Raw genomic sequence first — 13,209 nt, 5'->3', positions numbered from 1 at the left:
CCGTCGCCATGAACCATCCCCACCGTCTCCCCTCAACATTCCATGCGATGGCATCCACATTATAGACATGCTCGATGGTCATTATGTATATTCGTTGATCTTTCACTCAGTGTTCGTTGTTCATTCGTTGGTTGGTCGTTACACAGTCTGGACCTTTTATGCCGTGCTGTTGCCGTTGCCGCGCGGGCCGTAGAGGTTCTTCGGCTTGACGCACTTGGGCGCGATGAAACCCTTGGGGAAGTGGTCGGCGAGCACGACCTCGGTGTAGTTGCGAGACACGCACATGCCGCCGCCGGTGGGGCCGATGTGCGGGCAGTGGACCGACGGGCGAAGCGGGAGCATGTGGACGTGCAGGCTGCGGCAGAGGATATTGTCCTCGCCCATGCGGTAGAAGGTGCCGAGCGGCTTCTTGCCCACCTGGGCCATGCAGTCGGCATAGTCGGTGTACTGCTGGTTGTCGCCCTTGCAGTAAAGCTGGTGGGCGCCGCAGATGATGGGGGCGGTGTAGCGCGTCAGGATCTGGGCCGGGTCCGTCGTGTCGGTGATGTTGGCGTACTTTGCCATCTGGGGCAGGATCAGGGGCGCGAGGTTGTCGGTCGCCCAAGCCCAGCGACGGAAGGCGACGTCGTACTGCTGCACCTCCTTCTGCTCGTTGAACAGGAGCCAGAGGTCGATCTGAACGGGGTAGTGCAGGTTCAGGCTGTGGTAGTAGACTGTGGCGCGTCAGCATTCCCTCGCCGCCGCCACATGTGGCACTCACAGTCGAACTTGATCGACGCGAAGACGTAGTTGTTCTGAACCGCCAGAGAAGTCACCTGGGGGTGTCAGTGCGTGAACCGCCTTCTAGCACCGCAGCAGGCCGGTGCTGTGTCCCCCACACTCTGTCCCTCTCCACTCACATTGTACGACAGGGGGACGCCGATGGGGCTCGGGCGCTCGTCCTGGCCAACATTGACTAAATATCGTCAGCAAACGCGTGTGCACGCAGACACGGCGTACCGAACAAGCCAAACAGGTACTCGGTTGACAACTCGCGGCCGTCGAAGCTAGAGCATGTCAGTTGCATGGACGTGTGACAAGAAGAAGAGGAGGAGGAGGAGGAGGTCGGGTGGTGGTGGTGGTGGTTGGGTGGCTTTGGTGGTGGTGTGGCATTACCCACTTGGTGGAAACTGCCACAGTCAGTTTTCGCCCATTCTCCCTAGCAGTACGCCCAGTACTCACCATCGACCGTGCCCGTAACGTCCTCGGCGAAGAGCGTCGAGTTGACCGACGCGGCGACCTTGGCGTTGTTGGGCGACAGGAACTGGTCGACAAAGTTGGTGAACGCGTTGGTGGTCTCGCGTCTGGTCAGGGCGGAGACGTTGGCGCCGAACAGCGCCGCGGTGGCGAGGAGGAGGGTCGTGGCGCGCATCGTGGCGGGCGTGAGTGAGGTGGTGAGGAGGGGGGAGGGGAGTGGAGAGACACAACAAAACAAAGGGCGCAGGGGTGCGTGAGTCTTATACGACACCAGCAACGTGCGCCGGTGTGCGTCCTTTCGATCCGGTTCCCGGCGCACCCGTCAACTTTGCTCCCCTTCGCTCGCGTTCTCGGCACGGCAGCGTTCCAGAGCAGCGGCCGCGGCAGGGACAGAGGGGGTGGTAGGGGTGAGTCAGAGGGCGTGTGCTGGCTCAGTGGCGCAGAAGCAGAGTGATCTGCAGCGCTTGGCTTGCACCTAGGGCAGTGTCGCAGAAGATTGCATGAGGCACAGTCATCGGTACGCGGTCGGCACAGCGATCCAGCAACTTCATCGACCGACGACGCAGGTGCCGAGCGTGCACCCGCGGTTTGCAGGAACCCGGCGGAGCGAGCGCGAGGCATTTGGGGGCACGTTTGCGCGGGTTAGAGTTTTTGTGGTGCGTGCCTGCGTGCGCCGAGGTGAGGGATGCTCGATCTCGGTCAGTCGGTGCTGCGCGCCCAGGAGCATCAGGCGCATCAGATGCGCTACCTCTGCGCGGCGGGTCTGCATAGATGAAACGGGGACTGGGGGATATGGACGCAGCATCATCGTCGTCGTCAAGACAACACGACGACGCGTGGTGGAGGTAACCTCCTCGTCATTACATTTCGCCGTCGGGTCATTACAACAACGGTATTAAGCATTTCATCGACCTCGCCCAGCCCAAACTCGCCGACCTCAGGGCCGCCCTGGACCCACCACCTATCTCCTTCACATGGCCCTCGGGTCGAACCTTGTGGGTGGTGTGCGTGATCGTGCTCTGGCGCTGCTGGGAGGAGGCTGGCCGAGGTGGGTGCCGCAGGTCGGGCCGACGCCGCCGCAGGCACTCTTGCGGCTGCAGCTGCCTGGTCTGCTGGAGCTGACTGGCCGCGGACGGAGGGTCCACAAAGTCGAGTTGGCCACGAGGTAGCGAGGTGGAGCTAGCTCTGTTGGAGTCGTCGGATCACTGCACTCCGCGCGGAGCCAGCTCTCCGATACATCTCCTAGCCTAGCTTCCTAGCTTCGCCTTGTCATGTTTGTCCATTCACCGAATTCGCGGCCATTGGAGTGACAGTCTACAGTTCACTGACCCAACTCACCTGCTCGCGTGGCCTTTGTGGTCGCCGTATCGCCGTGGCAATCGACACCACACGGCCCTAACAATTAGGCCTCAATTAACGGCCGTCAACCGCAAACCTCTTACACTGCTCCCTGCTCCCTGGGGTGGGAAGCACACCCCGCATGCTTACTCTGGGTTAGTCGCCTTTGCGCTCCCTGCACACGGCACAAGCACGCTCTCACAAGCTCACCCTCTCGGCATGGCGCTGGGCTGAGTGGACTCTACTGATGCCGCTACCGTGTGCCTCGCATTCACATGCAAAGTAAAAGTTGGCTGGCTCGTGTGGCTCGCTGGCTGGCTCGGTCACTCCCGGCATGCATGGCGCCGTGACATTGCTTTGCATCGCCGTCTTGTTGTTTGTTGCTGCTTTGCTTTTACTCTTGTTGCTACCTCGCTGCTGCAGACACGACGAGCAGGGGCACGCATACTTGACCAACAACGCTTCACACACACACACACACACCCACAATGACCTACGAACCTGCACCACCTGCCGCCGAGCAGCTCCCCCTCCCCAGCCCGACAGGCAGCGCAAAGGCCAGCCCCACCGCTCCGCCCGTCACGACGGTGCCGCTCGCGGCCGACGACGCCCCGATGAGGGGGTACGACTCGCGGCTGTCGGCGTCGACGCCGTCCTTCTCGCACTTCTCGAACTCCTCGCGGCGGCGCCTGGTCGACGACCAGGGCCGGGCGCTGCGCACCATTGCCGAGAACCGCGTGCAGAACAACTTTGCGCCGCACGCAGCCCACTCGCACCGGAGCAGGCAGAGCGGGAGCTCGAGCGGCTCCCCGCGCCTCAGCGGCCCCGCGTCCGCGTCCTGCCTCAGCCTCGAGGTCGACCGCGAGGACCGCGAGGCCGACCGGCCCTTGCGTGCCAACCCGCGCGCTCATCTGCGCGCGCACCGCCGCGCCAACCTCCGCGCCGAGGCGCTCGCGTCGCAAATGTCGCTGAATAACTCGAACCTCACCCTCTCGGCCGCCGTGCCCAAGGACAGCAGCGCCAAGAGCAAGGAGCCAAAGGCGCTCCGCTGGATACACAACGCGCTCCTCAAGCCATTCGGGTGAGTGGAGTGGTCCAGGTGGGCGGCGTCACGCCAAAACAATGCCCGGGGCGCGGTGGGCTACGCCATATGACGGGGTTCAATTCACACCGCGCAACAAGCTAACGCCAACAACAGCAAGAAGTTTGGCTCTAAATGATGCCACCATGGGATCGTTCTGACGCCACACGGGGTGCCAAGGGGCTGCGGGTGTGCCGGGCGGTGCCGGGTGTTTGATGTGCTTGTTGCACGGCGTGCAGCGTGCACTGCTCGGCGGGCAACACCTCCCGTCGTGTCTCGGACTCGCGCACTCGCCTCACACGACGACCGCGACATCACCGCACGCTATCGACTCTGTTCTCATCTCACGCAAATCACACCATCCCATCAGTCCGTCCGACCTCACCCCCGAACCCAACCTCCTGGTTCCGCCCCGCACCCTACCTTCCGCTCCGACACCCTCCCCACCCTTACTTTCCACTATGGCCCTACATTACGACACGACTTACGAATCAATAACGATAACGACCACTACGCAGAGGCTTCTGTATCATTCCTTCTCTTTTCATGTATTGGTATATTGGTTAATAGATACAAATCTCATGGAAGCGCTGCAGCGCAGATTAATGACCCAAAAGACAAGGCCCAGGACGATGAAGATGGCGCGCTCCCATGGACAATGCGAAAAAAATAAAAACAAATAGTGGTAGGCTCCGTCTACGCCTTTTAGAACGACGTGGTGCTGTCGACCTCGATTGTCGGCACAATACTGGCAATGAACTTGAGGAACTGGGCATGTCAGCGGGCGTCAAGCACAGCTACTCACAATGACAAGGTAAAAGTCGACCTGCACACCGCTCGGCTCCTCGCCGTCTGCATCCGCTGCCGCCTTGGCCTTGTCGGCAGCAGGCTTGTCACCACCAGTGACCTTGCGGACGACACCACCAAGCCAACGGCGCTTGCCGCTGCTTTGAGGCGACTGGCTCTGCCCAGCCTCGAGGGCCTCGGCCTGGCTCGCCTCCATGCGGTCGATAAACTTCTTCATCACGCTTGCGTGCTTGCACGGGTGGACCGAGGCCAGCTGAGTGCCAGAGTGAGGGAACGCTTCCATCGTCATCGTCTTGAACGCGTGGTCCGAAGGTACGTCCTGGAACACCTGCTGGGTCGTGAGAGGCGTCTTGTGCTCGTCGTATCCGAAGAGCCAGAAGCGGGGGGTCTGGTAGTGCTTGTCATATGAAATGTAGCAGTCGTACGTGCGCACTTGCAGGAGGTTAGACGACGAGCTAGCACTGGGTGATGGGTCAGTGCTGAAGGATCTCCTAGAGGCAGCACTCACTCCGGCCGAGCAGCAGCGGTGTCCTCCTCCTCCTCAAGACCAGCGGCCTCGTCCATATCAGGAATGTCGTCCATGTCGGGAATCTCGTCGTCATCGCCAATGTGGAGGTTGGCAGTGGCAGCGTTCAGCGTTGGCGACTCGTCGAGATCCGGAATGTCGGTGATTGCAGAAGGCTTCGAGTCTGCACAGTGTCAACAGCCGAGTCCCAGTAACGGCACAACCACTCACCTCGACCAATGTGCGTTGCAACCCACTCGTCGTCGGGGTCGGCAACCTCGGCCTTTGACGGGAGTCAGCTTCAGCCACGGTGGCGCACCTTTGCGGGTGGCCCTCGGACGACCACGACACGCACCTCGTCGAGAAAGTTGAGCAGCTTCTCAGCATCCTCGTCGTCGTCCGTGTAGTTCAGCGCGGTTGCGCGTCGCAGGCATGGCACTAAACATCGTCGTCAGCGGCGGCGGACCGAGAACAGAGCTAACGCCAGGGCGTGAGGCCAGTGCTCAAGCCTTGGCCCCGCTTCGCTGGCACACACCACGCACCGTTGCGGCAGATGAGATACTGCTTGTCCGCTGGGAGGAAGTCACGGGCGCGGTTGGCATCTCCCTTCTCCCTGGGCTTGGTCAGAGGTGCTCCACGCCACGGCAATAGCAACTTACCATTGCCAGACGGGGAACTTGAACGTAAGGAAATCTCCCGCGGCGACAAACTCCTCTGTGTGGGTCAGCAAGTAGACGAAGAGTCGCACCCACCTGGAGTGATACGGCCGTGCTCCTTAAACTTGCTCTCGCGCAGCACCTGGCATGGTCAGCAGCTGAAGGACGCTGGGTGGCGAGCGGGCTTACCGGCGAGAGGTAGTCACGGACTGCCCAGTACTGGCTCTGCTTTGTGTCAGCGATGCACAGAGGTCCCCTGGGTGTGACATGCCTGGATAGCCAGCAGTGAGGTGTTCATTTCGTGTGTGTTATGCTTGGTGTGTTGTGTCCAAGGGAGAGGGATTTGAATGTATTTATGGTTGGCGAGGAAAGCAACAGTAACGAGGACGTGTTGGTGATGCAAGCGTGGGGTGGCGCGGCGCGCCTGGCTCGTAGGCCGCGAAGGTGGGCGGCGGGCACCTGCACTCCGCGGGCAGCGACGCGCAATGACGCTCCAGTCGCGTGCGTTTCACGCGAGGGCCCTGAGTCACCCCTGAGATTAGACAGCAGACTGGTCAAGGCTAATGGATAACATTCTAATCACCCCTTAGCTTTATTTGACTTGCCCCGGGGTTACGATTCTCCGATGCCCGTGGCGTGCCTGAACTGTGAGACATGAGCGGGAGCAAAGCGCGCCTGATTTCTTGCATTGGGCCCACAACAGGGCAAGGCCGGGGGTGGTCAATGACTTTCCAGGGTGCAAATGCCATTTGGGGGGGGTCTGAGAGCACCGCTGCAATGACCAGCCCCCGCAGAGATCATTCCACCTAACAACCACCACAACAACCAACAACACCCAACCCACCCACTTTACTAGTCAACAACAAGTAGGTCCTCCTCTGTCACTGCCTAGTCGTCCACCGCCACCCGGTCAGCAACTCCGACACCACCGGCACACAACACAAGATCCCATCAAGCATTGTCCTTGTGTGCCAGCAACACCGCCCTGGCGATCAGACACCACCAAACAACAACGGCGGCCCGGCATCTCGACCCACCAACCGATCTATCCAAACATTGCCGCTCCGACCACTTTACTTGACCAACAACTCCTTCTTTCGCCGTCACTTGTGCACTCGAGTGCCACGCATTAGCGATGGCCTCCCCCAACCCCTCCAGAGTGGCGCCCCCGTCCCCGTCCCCGGCAAAGTTACGCCTGCACGACACGGCGGGCTCGGCGGCGGTAGCGGCTCGCAACTCCATCATCAACTCGAGCGCCAAGGGATGGTCTCCACTCCAGATTAACAAGCGTGAGCGCGAGGCTTTCAGCCCTTCCAAGCCTTCCTCCCTCAGCGCTTCCACATCTGGCACCCCTCGCCGCACGTCAAGCTCGTTCCGTCACATGGCTACCAACAGCCTCGTGGCCAACTCGCCATTCAAAGACTTATCAACAACTCAGGGCGCAATGTCCAACGGTGTGTCCGTATCCCCCCCGCCTGCTCCTATCCATGAGCGTCGGGCACCGTCTCGCCAGTTAGGCCAGGCCCCCCAGGTGGCAACTGGCAGCGCCAATACCCCTAAGGCTGCCATTGGCCTGGGTATTAGCACGACTCCTGTCTCCCGTGGTGCCGCCGTGAGTGGCAATCGCAAGGTGTCGAGCGAGCGCAAGATCTCCTACCAGTCGGTTGTTGCAACCGAGCGCAAGACGAGCGCCGAACGCAGAGCGGCCGCCGCCGCTGCCGCCGACAACCAGGAAAATCAGTCGCCAGAAAAGCCCGCCAAGCAACGCCGCACCCCCCGCCAGTCTCGTGCATACATGGGCCTGGTCGAGAACGAGTATGTCACTCATTCACCCTTCAAGTCGGACACCACCTCGAATGCCGAGTCGGCTCCTGCTGCCGCCACCCAGGCTCGGGCCGTCGACATTGGCAGCCCTGCAGGCTCCGAGGAGGTCTTGGCCTCCCCTGCCACTCGCCGTGTCTCTGGTGGCTCGGGCAAGCGTCGGGCAAGCCCGAGCACCTCGTTAACACAGGCACGTGCGCCGTCCATGTCACCATCAGCGTCACCTCAGCGCTCGTTCAGCAACTCGGGTATTCCATCGCCTCTCACCAGGGACGTCGCTACAGTCCAGGACCCCGCTGCGGCCCCCAAGTCCAAGGCTACACCCACGCCGACCAAGTCTTCCCTCGCGAGCGCCAAGAAGCGCCTGGTCGGGCCGCGTGTGATCGGTGCTGCGCAAGAGTCACCGACCCGCAAGACGGTCACCTTCCAGGCCACTCCCGATGTCAAGGAGTTTGAGCGCATGAGCGTCGAGGGCTCGTTCAACGGCAGCTTCGAGGAAGACGACAATGATACCGAGTGGACAGATGTCGCCGAGCAGGATGACGCTTGGCTCACGCACATTGTCCAGGACGAGCACAACATCTCTCGCGAGTCACAGACGTCGGAGGAAGACCATGTTGGAGACGAGTCGGCCACTGCCGACTTTATGGACTCGCTCATCGAGGAGGGCCTCTTCTCGCCCCCCGAGCTCGACACCCCTGTGTTTGCCGACCACGACGGCTTTGAGCTGCCCATGGAGGCGTCTCTCGGTCCCGACGACATTACCAGCAGCTCGGACATGGGTGCCGCCCTCTCGACTCCGTCCATTGGCAACGAGACGCCACTCATGGGCCACGCCGAGCTCGTCGTCCCGGAGTCGCTTCACCATATCCACATTATCACACCGCACGTCAAGCCTGTGGAGCAGCCGCAGCTGCCCCACAGCGACGACCACGACATGTTGTTCAACGGCAACGTGTTGGAGCCGTCGTCCCGACAGATTCCGCAAATTATTACCCCCGGTCCCCACGCCCACCAAGTTGGCGCTCTTCAAGACCCATTCATCACGATTCAGACGGCCACGGACTTGTATGTCGGACACGAGGACCGTAGCGAGGGTGGCGTTCCTCTCGGACGCACCTCGCATCACGACCGTGTTACCGCAGCCCGAATGATGGCTAGCCAGGGTTTAGGCCGCGGCTTCCCCAGCGCTCCCGCTCGCCAGACCCAAGGCCATGAGCTCCTTACCGCCCGTGAGCTTGCCGACGACTCTTGGATGGAGGATTCTTCAACCAGAGAGGAAGTCACGCGCGAGGAGATCCCCCGCGAAGAGATCCCTCAGCGAGAGGTCTCGGGTGGCAGCACCGAAGGCTCCACCACCAGCGAAGTGGACTCGGTTCCCGAGCTTCCTTCCGGACCCGTCGAGTCTGACGTCTTTGGCGCCGTTATCGCCAGCCCCGCCGCTCGCAAGGTCTCTGACCGGGTCGTCTCCGACGTCCCCGAGCTCCAGGGCCCTAGCCGCCGCATGATGAACTTCAAGAAGACCAAGCCTTCATCCGCCAACTCGACCCCTAAGCGAGGCCTTCCTCGTCCTCCCGCGCCGGCTCCTCTCGACCTTCCTAGCCCCGTTCATTACCCCAGTGGTAGCGAGTCAGAAGCCGAGTCGACCGCTTCGCACGCGACGAGTTCGACTGCAGTCTCGGCTGACGAAGCCGAGGTTGTTACGGCCAAGCGTGGGGAGCTGAGCCTTCCTTTCTCGCTCCCCGCCATCGGCACTTCGCCCCTCCTCACCGACGACTCGGTGTTTGCCGACCAGCGCCAGGACGAGCCCCGCGTTCCGGACGACGCCCCTCTTCTGAACTTCTCTCAGCTCAAGCTCGATGACTCTCAGCCGACCGCTGTCACTCACACTCGTCGCGTGTCTGACTATGCACCCAAGCTGAACCTTGATCTCGGGTTGGAGACCAAGGAGGAGCTGGCGGCCGACCTTGGTGCCCCCGAGGAGGAGGAAGCCGAGGACGCGCCTCTCACCCCTCCGCCAAAGATCAACCGCGAGGTCCGTGAGAGCAGCCCTCGTATTCCATCGTTCGAGTTTGGAGACATTTCGATCGACATGGGTGACAAGTCGGATGAGAAGGCCAAGAAGGAAGCCGACTCGGACTCGTCTAGTGGCCCGGACACTCCCCGTGCGGCAGCGACGCCTACCAAGCCCGCTGTCCTTCGCAGCACGCCCAAGCACACGACGCCACGCTCATCGAAGGGGACGCCGAATCGCTTCTCCGAGCCTGGGACTCCCACTAGGGCCACGCCCTCGCAGCCTTCGGTCTCGTCACCGCTGGCCTCACCTCCTCCCGCCTCATTGGCCGCTCGCCCGTTCTCTGAACTTGAGCCAACCAAGTCCCCCGTCAAGGACGAAGCTGACAGCAATGTCAACCCTCGTGTCCGTCAGCGCATCTCGCGTGAGCTCATCCGCGAAACGGTGAACAAGAGGGTTGCCGCCGAAGGTCGCCCTATGTCAATGGTGGACACCGAGGCAAAGAACAAGGCGCTTCCCCCAGCACCCATTGTGATTTCCTCGGATGCCCGCCAGTCGTTCTCCCCAACGTCGCCCAGGAGCCCGACGTCTGCCGCGGCGGCCTACAGACAGTCGCAAGACAGCCCGAAGTCTGCTTTAGACAAGCTCATGTCGGCTATTGGCAAGGACACCAAAGTGCCCGTTATAGGCCGACGCGGCAGCGATTCGCCCAGCAAGCTCGTCAACCCCGTGGGCATCCTTCAGAAGGCGCCCAAGTCGGACGCTCCAGAGATCCCTGGTTCTGTGGCCGGCTCCATCGTCAACGACCCCAAGGCGCTCGCCGCTGCACGTCGCTCGCGTCGCCGCAGCGCTAGCACCAGTGAGATCGACTCGCAGCCAGAGATGCCGCTCCTCACCCTCGGCATTGACGAGGACAGCGCGTCGATCCTCGAGTCTGTGCGCGATGAGTTTGACAACATTGGCACCGACCGCGGCTACCGAGTTCGTGAGCAGAGACGCCAGATTAGGGCGACCTACACTGGAGGCCCTGCGACAAAGGCTGGTGACCTCGAGACGGGCCGTGCTTGGCGTCCTGTTCGTCGCCCCTCGGACATGAACACGCATGCCAAGGAACTTCGCGCCGCCCGTGCCCGCGAGGCCAATGAGGGCAAGTCGTCGGGCACTGTCTTTGTCAAGGTTCTCGGCCTCGAGGCCCTCAACCTTCCATTGCCAAGGGAGGAGACCCACTTCTGCATCACCCTCGACAATGGCATCGACTACATCCGAACGCCATACCAGGTTCTCGGGGATGGAGTCCGCATCAACCAGGAGTTCAGTTTGGTGGAGCACTCGAACTTTGAGTTCTCCCTCTCCCTCGACATCCGCCGCAGCGACGCTCACATTGTGAGGTTGGTGGATGAGCGCAACAACCCGCCCAAGCCTACGCCTGCGCCTAGGCCGTTGTCCAGGCAACTTCTCGAGCCACCACGACCGCAGACGCCTGTGTCCTCGGTCGCTTCTCGCACAGGCGGCTTCCGAGCGCTCTTCCAGTCGCCCCGCAAGCCCAAGCACCAGCGCTCGCAATCGAGCATCTCGGCCATGCCACCTCCCGCGGCCCCGCTTCCACAAAAGGAGCTTGCCCAGTCCTCCAGACCTCAGCCGGAGACTATCGCCCGCTACCTTGTCGATGCCAACAGCTCGACTGTGGCCAAGACGCACATTGCTTTCAAGCCTATTGCGCGTCAGTGCGAGGCCAAGGTGCTTGAGATCCGATACCCCATGTTCGCCATGTTCAAGGGCACGGCAAAGGCGGATGGTACAGCGCCACGACCTCAAGTGGCCAAGATCACCCTGCAGTTCCTTCGCTTGCCACCCCTGCCTGGTCTTGAGCCAGAGGAGCTGCCTGGTTCGATCGACGAGACTCTTCGCGGGTTGCGACACCACGCCTGGCACGAGCAGATGTACCTCGAGGGTATTCTTACCCAGGTTGGAGGCGACTGCCGTGTCCCACGTCGCCGCATGTTCCGACTTGTCGGTGCCAACTTGCTCGCCATCAACGAGGTGACGCGCAAGGAGGTCGCAAGCATCGACTTGGCCGAGGCCGTCGAGATGACCGACCTGAATGTGACTGCGGCGACTCCCAAAAAGGACCTGGACGACTATGATCCGTTTGGCGTCCGCCCCAGGAGCTTCCAGCTTCAGTTCAAGGACGGCGAGAAGCTCACCTTCTCTGCCGACAAGGACGACGACAAGGCCGTGTGGTGAGTGTAGTGGTCGACTTGGCAATGAGCGTGACTGACTTTTTCAGGATGGAGACTCTTGGCGCGCTCATTGGGCGCGTGCCGTCCAACCCACTATGGGCCGAGATGCTCGCTCAGCACGATCGCGAGCGTGCCTTGTCCAAGGACAAGCGCAGCGTGAGCAGCAGCAGCATTGCCTCTCGTCGCAGCAAGGCCGGTGCCCCGCGCAAGGCTAGCCGGACGGTGAGCAGGGGCAGCATCTTGGCATGATCGGGTCGGGCCTATACAAGACGGCATTCGGCGACGGCGACGCGCAGTGCGTGCGCCTGCCTCCTCGACTCGACGGCGTGTACGCAGCGGTACACGATCCTGTAACACGCAATCTCTACCCCGTGGGCCTTTGCGACGTATCTCTGGTCAGCTGCGCCTGCTTTGCGGGGCCGCGTTAGAACTCTTCTCTTTTTCTCTTTCTTGTTGGAACTCGTAATCAATCGGCCAGCTAAATCTGGCGCGCTGGCACGGCTGAGAATCTAGATACGTCTTGTAGTGCTGGTTCTGTACTCGACGAACCATTGTGCAATGAAGTGTGACGCTATGAGGCGTGGGCGGGTGGGACTGTGGGTCGTGTGAGGTGGTGGTGTGCAAGTGATGGGTGGCAAAAACCTGCCAGCTGTTGTTGTTGGGTGATCCAGCATGACTGTGCAGTGACTAACAAGACTGAAGGAAGCCTCTGCACACCGAACGTTCTCGCCCCAGTCTCGCCAGTCTTGTCAATGCCTTCCTTTCCTCACCCAGACCGCCGCCGCCCGTCGTGTCTCACGACCATGTGTAGCAACATGACATGACAAGCTGCTGCGCGGTGACCATTCCCCCGCCGCATGCGCCGCCGCACTTACGCCTCTCCTCCGCCCGCCCGCCGGCGCGCCGCGTCGCAAGCTCTCTTGTTCTCGTGTCGAGCGGCCAAGCCCGATGGGATCTGATATCCACCAGTCCGAAGACGAATCTACAAGCGGTATCGACGCACGGCGCCCGCGTGCGTGCGCCAATAACGCACGCAGCACATGTGCCCGAGGCGAGGCTGCGTCGTCGTCGTCTCTGGTCGTCGTCGTCGTCTTCGGCGTTGCCCGTCTCTCCGAAATTGCAGTAGCCAGCTAGCTCTCACGACGTCAGTGGCTGCTGCTATGTGAACCCGCCGCCCGCTCTGCTCGCGCACCTGCCGGCGGCTGATGCACGGGTGATGACTTGCTAGCCTCGTCAGCGAGCGCGCGATAAGCCCGTTGTGGTAGCGCTGGCGCGGATTAGTGTCATTGGCTGGCGGCTCGCTGGCTGGCTCGGGCGCTTGGTCGTGTGGGGCGGGACCGGTCACGGCGCCCGTGTCGTCGGTCGGCCACTTGGCCGAGGTGGGTCTGCCTTTCAGATTTTGGGTCTGTCCTCGCTTGCTGGAGCTGGATGCTCAGGTCCCAACCCTGCACGCATGTTTCATGCCAGGTGCACGGCGGCAGCGGCGGCATATGCCCCCTTGCCTCCCTGCT

The 13,209-nt window shown here is 61.7% G+C and overlaps 4 protein-coding genes across 4 annotated transcripts; 2 read left to right on the top strand and 2 right to left on the bottom strand.

The window, feature by feature from the left end:
- Positions 1–156: 156 nt before the first annotated feature.
- On the bottom strand, positions 157–1,411 carry LOC62_01G000536 (uncharacterized protein; the record flags this gene model as incomplete). Its single annotated transcript, XM_062766970.1, has 6 exons — positions 157–713; positions 761–815; positions 900–955; positions 1,000–1,046; positions 1,160–1,169; positions 1,222–1,411. 6 exons carry the CDS (start codon positions 1,409–1,411, stop codon positions 157–159), a joined length of 915 nt encoding a protein of 304 aa, XP_062622954.1.
- Positions 1,412–3,062: 1,651 nt separating this feature from the next.
- LOC62_01G000535 (uncharacterized protein) lies at positions 3,063–3,794 on the top strand (the record flags this gene model as incomplete). Its single annotated transcript, XM_062766969.1, has 2 exons — positions 3,063–3,655; positions 3,773–3,794. 2 exons carry the CDS (start codon positions 3,063–3,065, stop codon positions 3,792–3,794), a joined length of 615 nt encoding a protein of 204 aa, XP_062622953.1.
- Positions 3,795–4,177: 383 nt separating this feature from the next.
- Positions 4,178–5,921, bottom strand: ATG3 (Autophagy-related protein 3; the record flags this gene model as incomplete). The annotated part of the gene is made up of 10 exons (XM_062766968.1): positions 4,178–4,423; positions 4,461–4,923; positions 4,971–5,151; positions 5,199–5,250; positions 5,323–5,405; positions 5,510–5,580; positions 5,627–5,681; positions 5,720–5,765; positions 5,813–5,848; positions 5,871–5,921. 10 exons carry the CDS (start codon positions 5,919–5,921, stop codon positions 4,361–4,363), a joined length of 1,101 nt encoding a protein of 366 aa, XP_062622952.1. The 3' UTR covers positions 4,178–4,360.
- A 543-nt stretch (positions 5,922–6,464) lies between these two features.
- On the top strand, positions 6,465–12,384 carry mid2 (Septin ring organizing protein mid2). The gene is made up of 2 exons (XM_062766967.1): positions 6,465–11,698; positions 11,746–12,384. The coding sequence occupies exons 1-2, from the start codon at positions 6,759–6,761 to the stop codon at positions 11,945–11,947; spliced, it is 5,142 nt and encodes a 1,713-aa protein (XP_062622951.1). The 5' UTR covers positions 6,465–6,758; the 3' UTR covers positions 11,948–12,384.
- Positions 12,385–13,209: the final 825 nt, after the last annotated feature.

Source organism: Vanrija pseudolonga, chromosome 1 (genome assembly GCF_020906515.1).
Source record: "Vanrija pseudolonga chromosome 1, complete sequence".
NCBI classification, from domain to species: Eukaryota; Fungi; Basidiomycota; class Tremellomycetes; order Trichosporonales; family Trichosporonaceae; genus Vanrija; species Vanrija pseudolonga.
Note: the sequence above shows the minus strand (reverse complement) of the source record. Positions and strands in the feature narration are given on the sequence as shown.